A 21767-nucleotide genomic window follows, 5' to 3' on the forward strand; every position below is an offset into this window, starting at 1 on the left:
CATGGGTTGCTACTGAGCTCACCTCTACTTTTGCATTCACTTCAAGGTTTTCCCCTGAAAAAGGCATTGTTGAAAATGCAAATATTACCATGGTACACCACACGAGAACCCTACCCTCACCTGAACCATGGCCAACGTCAGCTTGCCTGAACCTGAAGCCTCAACTTGGGCCCCACCTGCCCTCTGCCCCATTCTCCAAGCAGCAGTCAGGAGGTCTTTTAAATCCTCCATTCAGAGCACATCACCCTGCTCAAAACCCATGCTGGCACCTTCACGGAGTGCAGAAGGGCCAGGGGCTGTCCTTATTCAACAGATGGGACCGAAGCACAGAGCCATCCATAATGTGGCTCAGGCCTTATGGGTTTGCCTCAGGTGGGCTGACTCTGATGATGCCCTGCTCTCACTGACCCTCTCTCCTGTTTCTCCCCAAATTAGATCCAGACCCACAAGGTCCACACTCTGGTTCTGCCTCCCGCTTGGCGTCTCCTAAACTCCTGTGCTCACTACGCTCTACCCACCAATTGGTCTTCTGTCCTGGAAGTGGCTCAGTGCTCCTGCTCAGGGCCTTTGCACTTGCTGTGCCCCTGCCATGAATGCTCTTCCCAGACACCCCCATAATGGCTGCTCCTTTTCTCCAAGTCAGAGGAGGCCTCTAATCTCCTGTCCACAGCAGCCCAGCTCTCTTCTCACTGTTTTATTGTCTTCACAACACTTGGCACTACCTGAAGTTGCGTTACACAGTGTATACTTGTTTACTGTCCCTCCCTGCCCAACAACAGGGCCTTGTCTATTTGTTTACCACTGCATTCTGAGCACCAGGACCTGGGCAGCCCAATGCATAGTCACCAGTCCCATGTGGCTACTTAAATGAAAATGAAAGTTGATTAAAATTAACTAAAATTTAACAGGCGGTTTCTCAGGTACACCAGCCACATTTCACATTTTCAGAAGCCGCTTGTGTCTAGTGGATCCTGTACTGGACAGGGCAGATACAGTGCCCTTCTATCATTGCAGAAGGTTCCAGTGTGCAACAGTGGCCCAGGCCATGTGGCATGTCACAGAACTATACCACTGAGGAAATGTTATATCCATTCATTCATTCACTCATTCATTTATTCATTTACTGATCTGTTCATTCAGAAATTATGGAATGCTCACCATTTTGTGTATAAAATACACTCTGATATCACCGGTATTTGCATGTGGTGCTCTGGGTGGTGCTGGTGGGCCTGTTGTTGACGAGGGTGGTGACTGTTATAAAGGAACACTAATGGCCATGGGGAGCTGATGGAAGCCCATTTTTTGGATGGTGTATCTCTCAGCTTTCTGTTACTATAACTTTAGAGGCAGGCTGGGTATGGTGGTGCACACCTATAATTCCAGCTATATGGGAGAGGCAGAGGAAGGAGAATTGCAGTCTGAGACCAGGCAGGGTGAGAAGGCTAGGGGAGTGGCTCGCAGTTCTGGAGGTTCAAGGGCAAGGTCTCATGGCTGATGGCATCATGCAGGGGCGTGTGGGAATAAGAGATTACATCACAAGGTCAAAAGCCAAAGACGTCAGGAGCTCCAACACAGGGTCCCATGAGAACAACCTCAACCCCTTCTGAGCGCAGCACCGCCAATGACCTCCCATTGGGTTCCACCTCTTAATGGCTCTCCACACTGAGACCACACTTCCAGCACAGGAATCCTTGGGGCCAAACCACACCATCCCCAGACCATGGCAGATGAGCAATTCCCGTGCCCAGGGGAGACCACTGGCGCCCTCCTCCCCTGCTGTCACCCCGCAGGGGAAGAAGAGCTGAGAAATGCATGAGGCAACCCATGGACCCCACGCTCCACTCCCAGTGCGGCCCCTTCCAACCCTCTAGCTGGGAAGCCATTTCACCATTTCATTTGGAGAACGTGAAAAGACGTGGCAAACACGTTATCCTGTCCTCCTGCGCTGGACCCAGACACAGCTGATTAATCATTGAACCTGCATAAGCCAGAAAGAAGGTTCCAGACACTCTCAGACGTACCCCAGGGAAGCCACTTCTCATCAAAGCCCATCTCCTGCATGGGGTCTCACCGTTCTAAGCCTGGCTTCTTCATCTACGAGATGGGGACTCCCTCCCCCATGGGGTTGTTGGGAGCTAGATGAGATGCTTGCCTCTCTCAGTTACTCACTTACACACCAGGTCCACACAGAGCACCCACGGGGCTCACATGGGCCTGGTACCTGCAGCCGTCACTAGCAGACGACTGTGTGCTGCCTTCTGCTGTAGGTGGAGTTGGCCTCCTGTCCTTACTTCCCCTCCATGCCCCTCTCCTTAGGGCCAGCTCACACTCACTGTGTCACCTAATGAGGGGGAAAGGAGCCCATAAATGTTAACCTGAGGATTTAGCAGGCAGCAAATTTTCCAATCAAAAATACTCCCCTTTTTCTAGTACTTTCTTTCCTCTGTTCTAAATAAGCCTTGGATTAGCTCCCCCATTTAACTTTCCTTCAGATTCCCATACACAAAGCACTGTATTAACAAGCCGTGTCTACCAGGCCGAGCTATATTTCCTATAAACTCACATTTTATCTCCTCCAAAACACACAGTAATAGTGTTCTCTGGAGAATATTAAATCAAACCAACCTACAGCTGCATTTGTTTGCGCTTTTCTGCCCCCGGTAAATTCTGGCAACAGATGGCTGTGCGTTATATAAGTGGTGGCCTGGTGGGCACCGTGGTCTTCCATGCTCCACCCTGTGTGTTGAAAGACCTCAGGCTCTACCCCACAGTCCACGTGACCCACACAGCACAGTGGCCCCTGATGTTCTTGTGAGATTCAGGGCCCAGATTCTTTTTTGTGTTCTGTACGAACAGGAGGACTGAGTGCAGGGTAAAGAAGGCCAGCCTCAGCCAAGGGGTGGAATTTACCTGCTTTGTTCATAAAAATCTGCTTTTCTTGGTCTGACGTACATGTTCAGTGATACAGCTGAGCTAAGGGACTGGGTCTGGGCATCTGGCAGGGTCTCATGACCCATTCTAGAAGCAGGTACTGACAATCACCAGCCAGGAAGTGCTGACAAGAGCACTGGGCCCTATGTGTTGGGGAGCACTGTGCAATGGGGGCTGAGGTTGGGTGCAGGGTCTCTGAGCATGCCTGGAGCCTGGCTGGCCAGAGAGTAAAGGCAGCTGACAGGGCCCTCCCTAGAAACTTCCAGTGGCTTAGATTTCTTTTTCTCAAATTTAAACTTCAGAAGTTTGTTTTAAAACCCCAAACAACAGAAGTCAGAGAAAGCTCTCTGTTATTCCTTTGGGTAGCATGGGACATGAACACAGCCTGTTGACATTGTATCCACCTCAATGGTCATTAGACCTGCAGGTGGCAGTGCTTGGGGCATGTACTAGGCACATGGATGGATGGATGGGTGGGGAAGAGTTAACAGGGACAAGTATAGGGAGGGAGGCCGGAGAGGAGAGAGCAGAACTGATAGTTCTGGAAAATTCTGAGCCCTGCCTCTACCCTGCGGTGTAGACCCATAAAAACCACCTAAGCTCTCTCTTCCCCAGGCTCTTGCCTGAATATCAGGAAGGATAACACAACTTGATGCCTGGTCTCCAGGGATCCAAGGTAGAATGGCCATTTGGAATTGAGTAGGCCAGGGGCTGGGGACACAGTGTGACCACCTATTCGCTGACAGAGCCTAGGGGCCGTGACATTAAGGTGGCTGGTGTGTGTCAGGGGACACATGACAGGGAAGTAGGCCTGGCACGGGGCATTAGGAGGCTCTGATGTCATGCTCAAGGGTTTATCTTCTTCCTCTGTGGGTTTGAGACAGCAGAGAGGATGGCCAGCATTCCCTGGGGGCAACTGGCAACAGACTGGAGAGTATGGTTGATGGCCAGAGAGGACATGTCCACACCTCTGCTCCTGCTTTGCCCTCCCCCAGGATACACCAACTCCTTCTCTGCTCTGGTGCATGTTCTTTCTTAAACCTTTCTGGATTTCTCCATGCAATCTGGGGCAGGCCAGTTCCACCCAAACATGAGTTTTATTTCATGTTTCACACCGGGAAGCCTCAAGCCAAATATCAGATTTCCAACTGGGCATAGTAGCATATAAGGGAAGCAGAGGATGGTGAGTTCAAGGCCAGCTGGGCTACATTGCAAGACCCTGTTTCATAAAACCAAAACTAACTAACCAACCAAATAAAATAGCCTCCCAAATCAGATTTGTAAGATCATTGGAATGGTCAGAAGATCCAGTAGCAGTGGCTGGTGTTCCTACATGGCGACCTTTATCAAAGCTGAAAAGTATCTTCTACTTACTGCACCACTGGCTTCCAGACGGACACACTCCCCACCACTCCCTAGCATCTTTCTAACAAGACAGAGGCTGACGGTAAGCTACTACTTAAAATCTTGCTTGTTGTTTTCCTTAAAGATCTGGAGAGTAGGTGTGCAAATTCTTGTCACCATGTCTATCATAAGAAGGGAATCAAGACAGAGTGACTTGCTCATTTTCTTCCCTGCTAGGTCTCAGGGTCACCTGAGTTGGAACCTCTGGTGCTCTGGGTCACCTTTATTGGGCCTTATCACACTACACTGTATTTCCACATCCACTTGTCTTTCAGCTTCTAGACTAGGAGGACCTCCAGGGCATGATCTGTGTCTTTCTCATCAGTACCCTCTGAATTTATCATGCGGTCTGACAACTCATGGTGTGCACTCAGTAATACATGTGGAATGAAGGAATCAATGCAAATGAATTCATGAGCAGTCTGGAGAAGGAAGGACAAGGCCTGGGTGAAGGTAGACAGTGGAAGGATAGAAGGGAAGTGGTAGATTCTGGAACCTGTGGGGCCCAGCAGTCAGAGCTAAGAGCCTGGCTATGCAGAGTGAGGTCTGCACCCTAGGAAGGCTGGCACCTCCTGGGATGGTCACTCAGAATCTTAGGCCCTGACTGCCCTCCCTGCTGAATTAGAACCTGTAAGATCCCCAGGTGGGTCACTGCAGACTAACACTTAGGAAGCAATGGCAAAGACAAGGAATCAGCCTATAGTCCAACAGGGATCACATTTGTTCTCTGATGCTGACTGGCTGTGTGACTTGGGGCAAGTTACAGAACCTCTCTGTGTCTCTGTATCCTTATCTCTAAAACTGAGTCTCAGTTCATACTTTTCCAGTCTCTCCAAAGTGGGGAATAAGGCATACACTGAGGATACTTCCTCAGCCTCAGGAGTGAGAGGCTCTGCTCTGGTGGCTGGAGTGGTGTGAGATCCCACAGCAGGGCCTCCTTGAACCCATGGAGAACTCAGGATTTCAGAGCTGGAGCCATTACTCACCCCATCAGTTGTCCAGTAGTTCCAAACTTTGATCTTGGCCAGACCAAAGTCCTGCAGCTGCCGTGTGTTTCGGATAATGAAAAAGAGCTTGAGCGGCGGGTGGAAGGGGCAGGTCCACAAGGAGAGGTCCTCTTTGCTCTGAAAGGCCAGCAAGAGAGGGGAGCCATCAGGTCCACTGCCTCTCCCCAAAGTAAAATGGCAGGGGCTCGTGCTAATGACAACCATGAGGGCAGCAGCAGGAGGCTGCTGTCTCTATGTAGTGCAGGATAAGTCTCCAACTGCACTCGTCTGGACTGCTCTCCTTAGCGGGCTACTGACCTGTCCCCACACAAAGCTGCCACATGGGCCCCAGTGATCTGCCAACCAGATGGAATTCAAAATGCAGCGGGTTTTATTTTAATCAACTTTAATCGGCTTTGAAGAGAGCAGTGGGGCAGGAGAGGCGCCAGGGGGCTGGCCAGGCAAAGAGCCTCCTGGCTCCTGCTATTTGATTAACCCGGCAGGCCAAGCCTTCAATTTTCTTTTGTCAAACCTGGTTGAATTTTAAAACTCTGGACTAGAAGAGAAAGAAGCTGGCTTAGGCAATTTGGGATGGGCCATGGCGTGGAGCTAAGCGTTTGTTTTGCTCCTTCAGGGGCTCGAAGTGTGGAGCTTTGCTTTGTAGTGTCCTGCCCATGGCGGGAGGCAGCTCACATGCCACCAAGGCCAGCCCTCAAGGCAGGGGCAGAAGAACTGTGAACTCTGCTTGCCTGTTTTTATTCACTCAACATAGTCACATACAATAGGACAGGCTTTGATGGCAGATGGGAGAAGCCAAGTCAGGGGACTGTTTGGCTGGAGTCACCTTTTAGCTCCTCAGGTACTTCTGCATTCCAGAGGAACAAAACCCACAGCTGCTCTGAGCACACCCACACTGGTTCAACCGCCATGCCCAGGCTCACACTGGGCACCTCTGCTTGCCTATCATGTTCTTCCTACCCTTATCAGCCTGGGAAAGTTCAGCTAGAACATGATGTCATGCCACTGTCCCCTCCTCCGGTGACACTGACTCTTTCCTCCAGGTGCTCTGCATTCCTTTCAACATCTGAGGTCTGTGTTGACCTCAGTGTCCCAACAACAATGTGCTTTCATGCCCTTGTCTCCCCACTTGGCTGTGAGCTCTGTAATGGAAGGGCCTGGGTCTCATTCCTTCCAGAACCTTCAGCCCACAGCACAGCCCCCTGCACGTGGTACATGGCATAGCTTTGCAGAGTGGGGAAGTGACTAAACGAGATCAATGCCATGCACCTCCCAGCTGTCCTCTCGCTGACACTGCAGAGACCTGGTAAGCTGGATCTAGCCTGTGGAGGTATTTTGTTCAGTTCGTGAAATGTTAAAAAAAAAAAAAAAAAAAGACAAATTCATTGCTAATACTGAAATATGGAGCGATTTTCCCCAAGAGCCACATTTCTGGCTTCTCTGCAGACTTGGAACATGTGGCAGCACAGGGATCCTGACGGCTGTCTCTTGCAGATCAGTGTGCTGCCCAAAGCCAGTGCAGCCACTGTCCAGTCCCCACTGCTCTGTCCTGTGTACTGCCTGGCCCTGCAGGCATCTGGCTTTGAGGTCCTGGTGGCAGGGAGGGGAGGCTTCTTTTTAAAAAGAGCATCACTCTATTTGATCATCTCAAAGGGTCACCAGGAGCGTGCTGCCACTGGACAGGGCCAGGGAGGGAGGCTGGTGGACTAGGGTTCTGTCAGTCCCAGGAGATCAGCTCCAGCTGAGGGGGGATAATGGGGACAGGGGCCTGTCTTGGAGACAATGGTGCCTTTCAGGAGGCAGGAGGCAGCCTTTGTTAAGGAAGAGCTATGAGTTCAAGGGGTTTTGACTTATTCTGGCAAGTTTCTCAAGCAATGCAGGGACTTTTAGTGCTCTGGGCAGCTGCATGGGGTCAGGAACCACATCTCAAAATCTCTCCCTAAGCCAGGGCCTAAAATGGGTCACAATGGCTGCCTGACAAGGAAGGAGACTGAAGGCTGACCCCTGCACATAGGCCCCGGGGCTGTCATGGATTTCTTCTCATATTTCTGTCAGCAGGAGGAAGAACAGGAAGGCTAAGCGGGAACTGTGGGGTTCAAAGTCAGAGAACATTAACCTGAGGACAACTTGGGGCCTCATTAGTGCTGGGCCGTCTGCTGCTTCCTGCTCACTGACAGTGTCTGAGAGCTGACCCATGCGTGCAGTACAGATGCCTGGTGCCAGGCCTGCAGGCAGAGTGTCTGCAGTGCCCTCCTTCCCTTTATAGGTCATGAGAGGTAGCGGGACAAGGATCACAGCACCTTCACACTGCTGCTACTGTTCTTGGTCCCCTTGAGCCCCACGATGTGCACGTCATTATTCCACACGGATGGAAGACCAGGGCACAGCACGGGCTCCCATCTATCTCAGGCTGCTCATGGCCCATGTGGCAGAGTGAGGATTTGAACCTCAATGTTCAGTTCATGGATTCACTCTGCCTCAGTTAGGCCTGTCCCAGAAGGCAAGGAACATAGCGTAAGCTGGCTACCCAGACAGGGAGGAATGCATGCCCCTGTGGGAGTGGGGAGGTCAGGTGGGAGGGAAGGTGCCTGCAAAGGGTACAGAGCAAGTTGGCTCTTCCTGCAGGCACCTGGGAATCGGGGAGCCAGTGTGCAACATGACTTGGAGCGTCTCCACCCATGGGACAAGTTACACCCCAACTTCCAACAGTGTTGGCTGAGGGCTGCTTCTGGGACCCCAGGAGGCCAGAAAAAAGAATTCTCCTGAGGGAAATCCAGTGCCAGGAGAGGAGCCAGCATGCACAGAAGTGGGCAATAGGCATTGGTACATACCTGCTGAGACCCTCTTGGGGACATAGGCTGAGCTAGATGTAGGAGACATTTCATATAAATGGAACCACAGAATGCAGCCTTCTGTGTCTGGTTTCTTTCACTTAGGATAGATAATGTTCTCAAGGTCCATCCATTGTGCAGCCTGTATCAATGCTTCATCCCTTTTTTATGGCTGAATAATACTCCACTGTCTGGAGATAGCACACTTTTACTACCGTTCATCCGTTTATATACAGTTGGGTTGCTTTCACCTTCTGGCTATTATGAACAATGCCGCTGTGAACATCCATGTGTGAGAACGTGTTTTCAATGAACATGTTTTTAATCTCTTGGTTATATACATAAAGCGGAATTGTTAGGCCACAGGGTTACTCCCCTAAGCAGGCACTGTACCCCTGAGTTACAGCCCGAGCCCTCTCACGTTCTGAGGAACTGCCAAGCTGCTTTCCACGGAGACTGCATCATTTGACTTTTACATTCCCTCCAGCAAAGTGTGAGGGTTCTAATTTCTCCACAGGCTCACCAGTGCTGACACTTTCTGTGTTTTTAACCATAGCCATCCTAGAGGGTATGAGGGGGCTTCACCGTGATTTTGACTTGTATTTCCTTGATGACCACAGCATTGAGCATCCCTCCATGTGCTGGTTGGCCTGTAGTTTTCTGTCCTTGTGATGCTGTTTGGTTTTAGTACCAGGGTAATCTCGGGGAGAATCACTCCCCAAGAAAATCCATCAGCCAGGAACCTGGGAAGAACTTAGGGAGCTGATTTGGAGCCTTTGGGCACCACTCCCTCTGGCTCTGCCAGAGGATGCAACTGGGGTGGGCCACCATGCGTATCCTCTCCCTGTACCCCTAGCCTCAGCATGGACTTGGCAAGGGCAGAGAAAGTGCTCTGGAGTCTGAAGCAGAAACAAAGCACCGTGCGTTATACTTACAGATAAGCTCCTGTTGACGAGACAGCCCAGCTCACCAGGTGACATGGTGTTCCACACATCCACATCATGAGGTGACACGTAAAGCTTTGTGTGGCTCAAGTCGAAGAACTCAACCTCAGTGAGCCCCACCCATGATGCATTGCCCCAGTTGGATAGGATCTCCATGGTCACACAGATGGCGTCTTTGACCTCTTCTGTTCTCATGCTCCATTTGTCCTTAACGAGAGAAAAATAATACCAAAAGATGAAGAAGCAACAAGCCTGAGTTCAGTTCCACCACTGCTGGAGGGACTTCAGAAGCCTATTTGACCTCTCGGTGTCTCAGGTTCTCTTCTGTGTCACGAGAATAGGACTAGCACCTGCAACCTGGCGTGGTGGTCACACCAGTAATCTCAGCTAATCAAGAGGTGCAGATAAGAAGATCATAGTTCAAGGTCAGTCCAGGATAAAAAGTGTGAGACCCTGTCTGAAAATTAAAGTAGAAAGGGCAGGAGGTGTGGCTTAAGTGGTGGAGCACTGCCTAGCAAGTGCAAGGTCCTGAGTTCAAACTCCAGTACCAGCAAACAAACAAAAAGAAGAGCATCTGCCACCTACACTACTATGAGCTTGCATGAACTCCCATTTGTAAAGCACTTAAAGTTTAGGGACCAGGTTGGGGATGCAGCTCAGTGGCAAGTGCTTGCCTAACACATTAGGTCCTGGGTTCTGACTCCAGTACCACAAAAACTCAATAAAAAAAAAAGAATAAGGACAGTGTATCCTGGCACTTAGTAACCATTACGTTTAAGGGTTTGCAAATAAATAAAAATGTTAAAAAGCCTCAGATGCCATCTAAATGCTTACTTGGCTTCCCCACCATGCAGAGTCATGTTCTCAGGCAGCCAGGACAGCTGCTGAGGTGTCAGGGGCTGTGCTGTGGCCCAGCTCATGTACTGGAGGTCTAACACACAGTATCTCGGAATGTAGCTGCATTGGGAGACAAGGCCTTTAAAGAGGTGATTAAATTAAAATGAGGCCATTGCTGTTGGCCCCAATCCAATCTGGTGTCCTTATAAGAAGAAGAGATCTGGACCACAGAGATATACCAGTGATGCATAGGACCATGTGCGGACACAGGAAGAAGGTGGCCATCTGCAAGGTAAGGAGCGAAGCTGTAGAAGTCAGTGCTGCCAACACGTTGATCCTGGATTTAGTTCCAGCTTCTGGAACTGGGAGAAAATAAATCTTGTTAGGGCTGCTGGAATGGCTCAAGTGGTAGAGAGCCTGCTTAGCAAGAGTGAGGCCCTGAGTTCAAACTCCAGCACTGTAATTTAAAAAAACGAAAAAAATGTTGTTTAGGCCACCCAGTTGTGTGCTCTTTGATGCAGCAGCCTGAGTGGACTAAAACAGAAGGTAAGGAAGGCCCCCATTACCTTGGGCCCATCACTTGACATCCCTCAGCCTGGCCAGGAAGTGAGGTGCCATCTCCATGCAAATACTCAGCCTGGAGGTTAAGCAAGATGTCAACACTCAAGAATGCCCCACCGTGTGCACTTGGAGGGCATCTGTTCCTTGATGCTCTCCTTGGCTGGTTTTACTGCCTGCCTCCTTCCTGGGTAGGCTGGCTGGTCTGCGTGAATGTCATCAGTAAACAGCAGCCCTGTGTGATGGTTCCTGCAGACCCTCCAGGGCCGACTGCTGCGCTGGCCACGGATCAGTCACTCATAAAATGGCACGTTCCCTGCATGCGCGGCCCTCTGTTAATTAGCACTGGTAATCTGCGATGGCCTATGAGCAAGGAGCTGAGCAAATGAATAGCAACTGTTCCCCACTTAGGTTTTTAATTAATAGCCAGTGAGACGTGGGAAGGCTCCCAGCGTGTGTGCAGGAGCAGTGATTGCAACACCTGGGGATGGGGACAGGCATGGGAGGGGACAGGAACTAGGAGGAGACAGGTTAGCTTGGCACTCCCAGCAAGTATGCAGTGCGTTTTGATTGGGACCCACAGCTTTGTCTTGGTAGTCCTTCACCACTGCACAGGGCCCTGGCAGGCCCTGTGTTGCCTTGGGCCTGAGTCCCAGGATTGCAGAATGGTGACAAACTTCACCAGGAGGTGAGCACTAAGGAGCTAGGGCTTGTGGGAACTTCTAGGGAGGTGGGAAAGCTGTGTTGGCTGGCGGGAAGGAGGAGGGAGTGGGCCTCCTGCCTATGCCATCTGAAATGTGCAGATTCCTGGGCGAGTTTCTACATGAGGCAGCTGAAGGTTCTACTAAAGATGTGTCACTGCTGGCAGTGTCACAATTGCATACTCCTCTGAAACCCTCTGGGGCCTGAGGTGACTCCACTGGAAAGCCCCCAGTTTCTGGTGTTCTCTGTCCACCTTACCAAGTCCCCACTTTGGCGGTGGGGGGTGGCTCAAGGCTGGGCATATGCCCCGGCTGAGGTCAGGGCACCACCCAGCGTTAGCTTTGTGTGGGAGCCACACTCCACTCTTTCAACAGCAACAATGGAGACTGAGGGTCTCAGAGTGCTTAGGGACCAAGGGAGGGAACAGAGCTGAGGACAGCAGTGTTAGATGGAGCCTAAGGGCACAACACTAGAGCCAGTGGAGTGGGAGTGAGATCCATCCCTGCAAGGGGTTGGGGGGCGGCCCTCCAAGGTGGCACTTTGAGTGACAAAAGCCTGCTGCCCTTGCTTCTTTGTTATGCAAGTCAGTCTACCCTGGATTTTCCACCTCCTCTAAAGAAATTCAATCAATCCGGCTCTTTTTAATGAGGCTGAAGTTACCCTGCAATTAAAATCTCCATGGCTGAAAAAGCTGCTCCTTTGTGCTGTGGGGAGCAAAACTTTGGGATTTCTCCAAGATCAACTTTGAACTGATAGGGACAGTCCTCACCACCCTGGGTCAGGCATTAAGTAGCACTTTCTCACAGACCTTTTCTGTTCAGTCCTCTCGGTGCCTGTGGGGTGGTCTATGTGACAGCCACAGAATTCCAGGGCCAGGGCCTGAGAGCCACAAAATCCCTAAATGCTGGTGCTAGATTCAAAGTAGGAACACCAGGCCAGGCCAGCCCAGGCCCTTGTTGCTGTCATGTGAGTTTTCACATGGGGCTTTGGGAAGGCCTCAAGTTAAGTCCTCATTGGCCAGTAGTAAGAATGGGACCCCCATTCCAAATGACCACGAGTGGGCTTTTGATAAAGCTAGGAGTAGAAGGATATGCTGGGACACACACCATCTGGCACAAAAGAGAAAAGTGTCACACATCACATCTGCTATCCTTGTCTCTTAGATCCCAGCTCCACGTGCATGCTCACACAGCCATTTGCTTGCACGGATGTGACAACTGTATTGAACTGGATGAAGATCATATTGCCGCTTGCAGTTAGCTTTGTATGCTTCTCATTTTCTGTCTGTGTAATCCTCACCACCATGGTTTTGTTCTCCAATGCAGCCGCACAGTGCTCTCTTGGACTTTCCTGATTAACGCCACTATTAGGAGACATTTTGCAATTTCTCTGCCTTTCCTGCTTCCAACAATTCTGTCACAGACACCTGTGTGTCCAGCTTTCTAGATCTTCGGAGAGCTCCTGCAGGGAAGCCCTAAGTGTCTCTGAGACCTGTCCTGAGCCCAGCATTCTGCCTTTCCAGAGTATCTCATCCAGGTACGTAGCTACCAGCAATCATGACAGCACAGCCTTGTGGCGACGTTGACAGCAGTAGAGGTCATCACCAAAAGTAATTTGTTAAGGCAGATGTCAAAGGGGATATTAGGGCTTCTCTAATTTGCATTTCTTGTCTTCTTCCCTTCCTTCCTTCTTTCCTTGAGGTACTGGGGTTTGAACTCAGGACCTTGTGCTGTCTTAGGTAGGTGCTCAACCATTTGAGCCGGGCCCCCAGCTTTTTTTTTGCTTTGGTTTGTTATCAGATAGGGTCTCTTGCTTTTTGACCCGGCTGGCTTCAGATAGTAATCCTTGTACCTATGCTCCCCAGTAGCTAGGATGACAGCATGGAGATACCACCATGCCCAACTTACTTGTTGAGATGGGGTCTCGCTGGAGAGGAGGGGAGATGGAGACTCAGGTGAGTGGATGGAAAGATGCTAAGATGATGACCATCACAGCAATTCCCACCAACTAGAAACGATTGCTCCGAGGGGCCCCTTGCTCCTTCACTTTCACCACACCGACTGTGTCTGGTAGTCCCTGTCAGCTTGGGCTCTCACCTCTGGGTCCAGCACTTGCTCCTCCATTGGTGCAGCTGTGTTGAGATGGGCAGAGTCGCTTTCGATGGCCTGTAGGACTTCCAGAAGCTTCTGCTGTTGTCTGAAATAGGATACTGTTTTGGCAAACAGGCAGTAACACATGATACAGAAAAGAGAATAGCCCCGTCCAAGGTGCCTTGCTGACTCTCCTACCCCAGGGGAAGGAACACTGAGAAGCCACTCTGCACCCTGCATACATCTCAGAGGTGCACCAGGCAGGCCCCACTCCTCCCTTTGTAAGCAGCTGCACTATTAGTGACAGGCCAGACAGCAGCTGACCTCCCCGAGCCAACTGAAATTTGTAAAGAGCCAGGAGCAGGAGTTAGCTGAACTAAGGCCTGCAAGTCAAATTCAGTCCAAGGCCTGTGTTTGTATGACCTAACAGCTAGATGGCTTTTATGTTTTTAGAGGACTATTAAATCTAACACCAAAAGCCCCAAACAACCACCGAGCCTGAAGGATTTTCCATCAGGCCCTCTACAGAAACAGAACTGCTCTGCCCCTCGGTGTGGAGGACACAAGCACTCCAGACCCAGCCACAGGGGCTTCACAGCACCCCACAGCTTCTGGCTAAGGTCAAGCACCCACAAGACCCTGAGCACAAAGGGTGCTGAGCAGGAAGTGGGAAGCTGGTGATGTGTGCACTGCCTGTCTGTTGAACCCTCAGGTGTAAACCAGCCGCACAGCCCAGGGAACCGGGGCTCGTTTACGGCCATGGCAGAGCAGAGTGTGGTTTCCATCTGGGGTTTGCAGATGCTGGTGGGAATGGATGGCATTGCCCTGAGCCTGCTCACTCTTTGGACATGTTATAAACAGGAGCTCCCTCAGGGTGGACATAAACCTGGCAGGCACACAGTGTGGCTAGTCAAGTCCCTTGTTCTATACTGATGTGGCTTCAGGTCAGGGCCGCTTAGTGACCATGCAGGCTGCATTTCAGCCCCTTTCTGCCCCTCATCCAGGCACTTTGCACAGTCCACAACTTGCACAACTGTGCACAGCAACTCTGGAGTATGCCTCTATGTCAAGATGTGTGTGAAACTACAGGTTCCAGAGTGTTCATCTTATTGAAGATCAATTTTTCCTGAAGACTAGAGGGAAGCCTCTATTTTGATAATAAAACTTGATAATTCCTGGATCTGATGCTACAATATTGCATTTTGACACACTTTTGTAGAGAAAAGGAGTTGAAAAGCTGCCCTAGGGCAGCTGGGGACAAGGTGCCACCCTGGGCTACATGAGGCATTCCATGGGGACCTGGAGAAGGCTGTAGTCTACACAGCTGGAGACCAAGATGAACAGGCCAGGAGCCATCTGCCTGAAGGAAACCCAGTCCATTTCCTGCTTTGGACTGGAGGGTGCCAGGCAGGACACTGTGTGCAGGTGTGGTTTACAATGGTCTGGAGAAAGGCAGGAAAAGCAAAGAAGCCTTCAGGTAACAGCCCTGCCTGCTGCACTGCTGTGTTTTCCTGTGTGGGTTTTGAGCCCACCTTGGTTAAGTACCTGTTTCCCAAAAGTCCGATTCTGTCCATGGCATGACTGACGGCCGCCCTAGATGGCTCTGGAGGGGTGGTCACTGCGGCAGTGGAGAGCAGCTGAGGATGGAAAAGCCTGTTAAATCAGCATCTGAGGCAACTCACCCAGCCAAAACCAGTAGGACCACTGTCAAAGGCACGGAAATTCTCAGCTCCGCCTAGGGAGACAGCCCAACAGATCTTGAACCCCTCGTAGGAGCTCGGAGGCCCTGGGAAGCATCTGCTTCATGGAATTACTTAATGTTTCTCTCTCCCAAACATTTCAGTGTCTCAACTCAAGCCCCCGTTCTGTTTGCTACACAGTACCAGACCCAGAGGACTCCCAGCATTCCTGAGCACTTTGATGTTTAATTCTCCAAGCCTCTTCCCTTCTTTTTCATTTATCATCTCAACTGGAAGCCGGCCCTGATGTTTACCTGCAGACCATTTTAGTGGTCGGAAGCTCTGGGCTCGGGATCAGACCTTCCAGAAATGCTGGACTGGGTGACACTGTACACCTGTCAGAAATACTGGCTGGTGGCCAAACATGGCAATGCGCACCTGTAATCTGGGGGCACAGGCTGGGGGATCAAGAGTTTGAGGCCAGCCTGAGAATAAACTTGAGACCCTATCTGAAAAATAACTAAAGCAAAAATGGCTGGGGTGTGGCTCAAGTGGCAGAGTGCTTGCTTAGCAAGCGTGAGGACCTGGGTCCAGGCCCCTAGTACTGCAAAAGGAAAGGGAAGGGGAGTAGAGGAGGGGAGGGGAGGGGAGGGAGGAAAGAAAGAAAGAGAGACCTTCCTACCCTCAGGGGCTCTGGGGTGCTGTCCTGCCCACCCCATCCCACAGGGACACTTCCTATTCCTGCTCCTTAGGGCAGCTGGACTTATTCCCACCTCAAAGCTCATCCCTGTTCCTTCTACCTGGGGGCTCCTTCTTCTAGGCCCGGCTCAGCTCAAGTGGGACATGCCCCGCAGATGGCCACATCTCCTTCCCTTGTTATCTGCTTTGATTTCCCCTTCTGAAGTTACCCTTGATTTACAGTTTGATTCCCAGTGGCCTACAACCTTCATGAGGCCAGGGACTTCTCCGTTTCACCTACCTCCACACTCTGAGCACACAACATAGATCTGTGCAGTCAAACAAAGACATTCGGGCACTTGATAGTAGTTCACATTCTTAATTGCAGGGCCGTCCTTTTTTTGGTGGTACCGGGGCCTGAAATCTGGGCCCTACACTTACTTGGCAGGCACTCTACACTGGAACCACACCCTTTTGCTTTAGCTGTTTTTCAGATAGGGTCGCTGCAACCCTCCTATGGCTCCCACCTAACCTTGCTGACCTTTTTTCAACCCAGACAAAGCCAGTAACTTCTCTCTGTTCTATTCTGAGAAACCACGGTACCCAGAGACTTTAAACACATGTCTCCTGACCAAGCCACACCCTAGTCAATGTGCTGATCTAATCAGTGATACCCACCCCATCATCTTTCAAGTGGGCCAAGGACCACTTGGTTCCATTCCCCACCCATGCTCCTACAACCCCTCCTCACAAAAGCCCTTAAAAGCTCATACCAACTACCCCAAGGCACAGATGCTGTCTATGGCATCTGGCCCTTTCCTCCTCTGGAAAATAAGTAAAACTTTGCCTCTGCTTTCACTTGGACCTTTGTGAAATCTGTCACGCCGTGCACCCCAGCCACATGACTGGGACTTAACAATAAGTAGCTGGGATTACAGGCATGTACCACCATCCCTGGCTTGTAGGGCCGTCTTTGCACAAACACTTGAGGGACTCAAGCAGATATAATTTTTTTATTTCCAATACTAAGATCCTCTTTTGTTTTGTCTCATCAGGAAATAGAAACAAAAAGGAACTAGAGCTAGCAGGCCTGGGTGAGTTTAGGCTTCAACATGTAACCTTGAGCAAATAACTCCAGCCCCGTCTCTCTGCCTGTAAGGTGGACAGAATGGCCTGGGCACTTAGGGTCCAGAGAGGACCTGCTGGCACGGTGTGAAGAGAGTGCCTGGAGGCACCTGGGCTATGCACAATGCATGGAGCTTGGCTTCGCCCCAGCCTTTTGCTCACCTCAACGCTTTCCTCATTGGCCTTCAGCAGACTGTCCCACGGTTTTGCTGGTGGTTCCTCTGCATGCTGCAAAGATGTCGTTGCGGGAGGTGAGGTGGAAACCAAGCCGCCACTGCCTGTCCCTCACTCACAGAGGAGGGCACAGAGAAGTCAGGACCTTTTCCACATCTCCCAGACCTAAGCATGGAGGGCCAGGACCAGAGACCAGGTGCTGCTTGGGTGCCCTTGGCGGTGCGGACAGGGCCATGGGCTTGCAGCCAGGCTAGCTTTTCAAAGACAAGCATCTGGCTTCTCTGGAGCCGACAGCCTCATCTCTAACAGGCCTGCCTATCTCAGGCCCCTGTGAGACTCCAGTGGACAGCTGAAGGGGAAGGGTCTCTCTGGCAGGACAGATGAGCCATGTCTGCTGCCTCCAGCTCCCCACTGGTCCCTGGTCCAACACATCATGACCTTCCAGATGGTCACTCAAAACCAAACACGTCAGGTGCAAATCAAACACTTGCACAGCATCAGGTGAGTGTGGTTGGGGGGTTCAGGAACAGGGAACAGGGTAGAGACTGTGGAGGAAGGGCCTGCAGGTCTCATAGCCTAGGGACAAACTCCAGGAGATCCAGGCTTTGCTACTTACTCCACTCATGCTGGTTTGCAACCCTGATCTAGGGAACCCAAAGTTTACAAGGAATTAACCAGAAGCAGAGGCAGATTAGCACAGAAGTAAAACAAAAGCTGAAAAAAGGTGGCAGCTAGTGGCTGTCCATGCATGGGGGACATTGAGGGAGGACCACCTGCCTCTCTCTTCTCCTACTGAGGACCCCTGCCAGGAACCTGAGGGGCCCTGGCCTCCTCCTGGCTCCCCTCCCTGCCTGTGCACACACCTGCAGTGGGCTGGCAGGTATCTCAGCCTTCTTGCTGAGGAAGGCCTGCTGCAGGGTGGCATTCTCCACCTGGATAGCTCGAAGCACGGCCGAGGCGTCTTCCTCACGGTCCTCGGTTGTGCACACAGCTTTGCGGGTTGCTGACAGAGGCCTCTCTCGCCTGCTGCCAGGTCCTGGGGAAAGAAAATAGGAGGGAACTCCTTTAAGTTGTGCTCTCAAGGTAAAGCTCAAAGTCTGTGAGACCCAACTGAGAAACACCCTATAAAACGACTGGCCAGTGACCTCCAAAATGTCAAGGTTGAGAAAGACAAAGAAATCCTGGAGGACTGTTCCTGATTAATGGAGACTAGGTAGACATGGGAAGCAGGCCCTGGGACTTGCTCCTGGGTGGGGAAGAAAGTGCCATAAAGAATAAGATTGTGGCAAATGGAGAAATCTGCATATCATCTGTGGTTTAGACAACAATGTTATTTTAATGCTAAGTGTCCTGAATTTCATAAGTGGACAGCGATACTGTAAAATGAATGCCCCCGTTCTTAAGAGACACATACTGCCATGTTCAGGGGCCAAGGAGAAAATAGCTAAAAATATATATGCACATCAAAATGCAAGGGCGTGCATGCCCCTGTAGGAGGCAGCATGAATCTGCACGTACCTTGTACTTCCGTTCACCTCCAGATGACTTACAGCACTAACACAGCGTCAGTGCCACATGAACAGCTGCCCTGGCATCTGAAGGAGGGGCCCTGAAGCAGTCCTCCATGGCTATCTGGGGATGGCTCTATGTATCTGACCAGGTATGCGGCTTTCTGGGAAACAGCACTCTCTGTCCTGCTGACATGCTGATCTGCTGACCTGGCTGCAGGGATTAAAGTTGCTGTGCCAGCCCTTGGCTCCTGTTAGAATGCCACATTTGAATGAGAGCTCAGAATGGCCCTGTGTGTGTGTGGGTTGGAAGAATTAATGTTAAAACATCCACATATGCAAAGCGATCTTCAGATTCTAGCAATCCCCATCAAAACATCAATGACATTTTTCACAGAAATAGAAAAATCAGCCACAAAGTTCATATGTAAGTGCAAAAGACCACAAGTAGCCAAAGCAGTCCTGAGCAACAAGAACAAAGCTGGAGGCATCATGACACCTGACTTCAAAACATCACACAAAGTTACTGTAATCAAAACAGCATGGCCCTGGCAAAGCAACAACACATCCACCAATGGAACAGAATGGAAGATCCAGCAATCGATCCATATTTACAGCCTACTGACATTTGACAAAGGGGGGGGCTCAAAAACATCAGAAACAGGGTAGACTCTTTAATTAATGGTGCTGGGAAAACTGGATGCCAGTATGCAGAAGAATGAAACTAGTTCTCCATCTCTCACTGTAGACAAAATCAATGCAAAATGGGCCAAGGACCCAAGACTTACATTTAGTAAGATTTGAAATTATAAAAGTACTAGAAAGAAAATAGGCAAACACTGTTGGGACAAGATCCTAAGTGCACAAGCACCAAAAGCAAGAACAAACATGGAATTATACCAAACTAAGAAGTGTCTAAGATATCAGTGAAGAACAGTTTTGTCTTTCAATGAGTCACGTGATTGAGTGAAAGCCCAGAAAACATGAGGAACCTGAACAACTCAATCCCAATGAAGGAATAAGTCAAAATGAGAATCTGACTGAGAAATGGGTAGAAGACAGGCGTAGTGTGCATGCCAGCAGGCCCACCAGGCAGGAGGCTGAGGCGGGAAGATGGCTTGAGCACAGGAGTTCAAGGCCAGCCTGGCAACATAGTGAGGTTTTCTCAAAAAGAAAAAAGGTGGGGGGAGACCTGAATAAACATTTCTCAGGAGAAAATATACAAACAGCCAACAACGATATGAGACCACTAAATGTCAAGGAAATTGAATCAAAAGCACGCAAGCTATCATGTTGCCCCAGTTAGAATGGCTGTTATCAAAAATAAAAATAAAAAGGCCGGATCTGGAGAAAGGGGAGTCTTACACACTGTTGGTAGGAATGTCAATCAGTGCAGCCATTATGGGAAAAAGTGTGGAGATTCCACAGAAAACTGAAAATATGACCACCACATAATCCAGCATTATCTGGGTAGGTGTCCACAGGAAACAAAACCAGTATGTCCCAGAGAGCTGCACACCATGCTTATTGCAGCACTGATCATGACAGTCAAGATGTGGAATCATCCCAGGCATCCACTGGTGGATGAATGGATAAAGCCATGTGGTGTATATACACTATGGAATATTATTCAGCAATAAAAAAGGATGAAATCCTGTCATTTGTAGTAATGTAGACGGAACTGGAGGACACTATGTTATTAAATGACATGAGCCAGGCACAGAAAGAAACACCATCTGTTCTCACTCATTTGTGGATCTGATAAAGCTGATCACATAGTAGCAGAGTATAGACTAGAGGCCACTAGAGCCTGGGAAGGGGACAGGGGAGGGAGGGCAGAGACAGGCCAGGTCACGGTTAGCAAAATGCAGTGAGATGGGGGAGTTAGCTGTAATATTGTACAGCACAGTCAGGTACCTATAGTCAACTACAATTTATTATATTTCTCACTATGACTGAATGAGTGGAGGTGGAGGGTCCCAACAAACAGCAATGTAAGACTGGAGGAGAAGGAAATGCTGGTTGGTCATTATGCATTATAGATTCTATCAAATTATCACACCGTCCCCCATGCAGAAGTACAGACACTCTGTGTCGAGGCTAAAACCTGACTGGCACTGACAATGGCACTATAGCCTCCATGTGTCTCTGGGGCAGGAAACAGAGAAGCATTTGCTGGCTGGCCCTGAGGACAGTCAGGTACTGACCTGAGGAGTGCTGTGGGTTCTTCTGGGAAGCTGAGCTAAAGGCAGGGAAGGTCCGGGTCCACCAGACGCCCAGGAGAGGAGGCGTGAACATGACCACTAGGGACCCAAGGGGGCGCCTGGGGCACAGCTGCATGCTAGGCCATGTGCCCCACAACAGGGTGCCACCCACATAGGACTGTGCTCCTCATGGGACAATCGCCTTCCTTTCTTGTCCAGAAAAGCTGGAATCTGACATTTACATGGGATGCTTACTGTTATGGGGGCCAGGGTGGGTGCCAAGGGTGGGTAGGGCCACACTGGGATCCTCCTCCCTGGGGTCAACAGGAGGGCAGGAGAAGGACGGATGGAAGCTGAGGGCAGTAGTTTTGAGCTTTGCTGGACTGAAGGTGAAAATCCTGGAGTATAAACACATACGGGTCCCAGGATGGCTGAAGCAGGAATGCAAGGTGAGAGGAGCTGCATGACTCATGTGAACCTCCCTGGCCAGACTGATGCTGCTCTGGCTATGGGGCTACGAAGCTGGGCAGAACAGGCACAGCCCTGGCCCTCACTGACCTCACAGTCATGGAGGTCACACACATGCACAAGATAAGGGCTACAGGTGAAGGTGGGGTAGTGAGGAGGTGTGGACACACCACCATTTGAGATGCTCCATCAGGGAAGAGGACACTGAATAGAGGCCCGCAGGCAGCAAACTTTGTGACTACCCTTTGGGGGAAGCTGTTCAGGCCAAAGGGGCAGCAGCACTGAGGTCCTGGGGGCAGAGTTCAGCATGCTGATGAGGAGCCAGGGACTATGATGAATCAAGGAGAGAAGGCTAACAACGACGGCATTCCAGGCTTGGTTCTCACAGGGTCCTAAGGCCTCAGCTACACCACGAGGTCACATGTATCTTGTTTCTGTAATGTCCCTGGATCTGGGGTCATAACATTTTTCAAATGAATGGATGGGAAATGACTTCCAACTCAAACCTTGTATACCTCAGCATTTGTGAACATCACCAAAGCCCATAGCTTCCTCAACAGCTGTGGTAAGCACAACTGGAGAATCCAAGCCCCTTTCGGCCCCCAGAGATGCTTCTATCCATGAGGGATG

General features: G+C 50.5%; 1 protein-coding gene and 1 long non-coding RNA gene across 10 annotated transcripts in view; one reads left to right on the forward strand and one right to left on the reverse strand.

The window, feature by feature from the left end:
- Positions 1-21767, reverse strand: part of Katnip (katanin interacting protein) — a 160821-nt gene that overhangs the window by 42412 nt on the left and 96642 nt on the right. For all 8 annotated transcript variants that reach the window (XM_020181975.2, XM_074059830.1, XM_074059832.1 and 5 more), the window contains 6 exons: positions 17821-17993; positions 16946-17011; positions 14847-14938; positions 13308-13407; positions 9106-9321; positions 5322-5459 (listed from right to left, as the gene is read on the reverse strand). In XM_020181975.2, the coding sequence (XP_020037564.2) occupies positions 5322-5459; positions 9106-9321; positions 13308-13407; positions 14847-14938; positions 16946-17011; positions 17821-17993 (785 nt within the window). The remainder of the gene's footprint in view (positions 1-5321; positions 5460-9105; positions 9322-13307; positions 13408-14846; positions 14939-16945; positions 17012-17820; positions 17994-21767) is intronic.
- LOC141418586 (uncharacterized) lies at positions 11002-15589 on the forward strand. Of its 2 annotated transcripts, none has more exons than XR_012443222.1 (3): positions 11002-11197; positions 12537-12747; positions 14306-15589. It is a non-coding gene; the product is annotated as an uncharacterized lncRNA (long non-coding RNA). The 2 variants fall into 2 exon arrangements; XR_012443221.1 differs by having other exon boundaries at positions 12650-12747.

This window comes from Castor canadensis, chromosome 17 (genome assembly GCF_047511655.1).
Source record: "Castor canadensis chromosome 17, mCasCan1.hap1v2, whole genome shotgun sequence".
Lineage (NCBI taxonomy): Eukaryota > Metazoa > Chordata > Mammalia > Rodentia > Castoridae > Castor > Castor canadensis.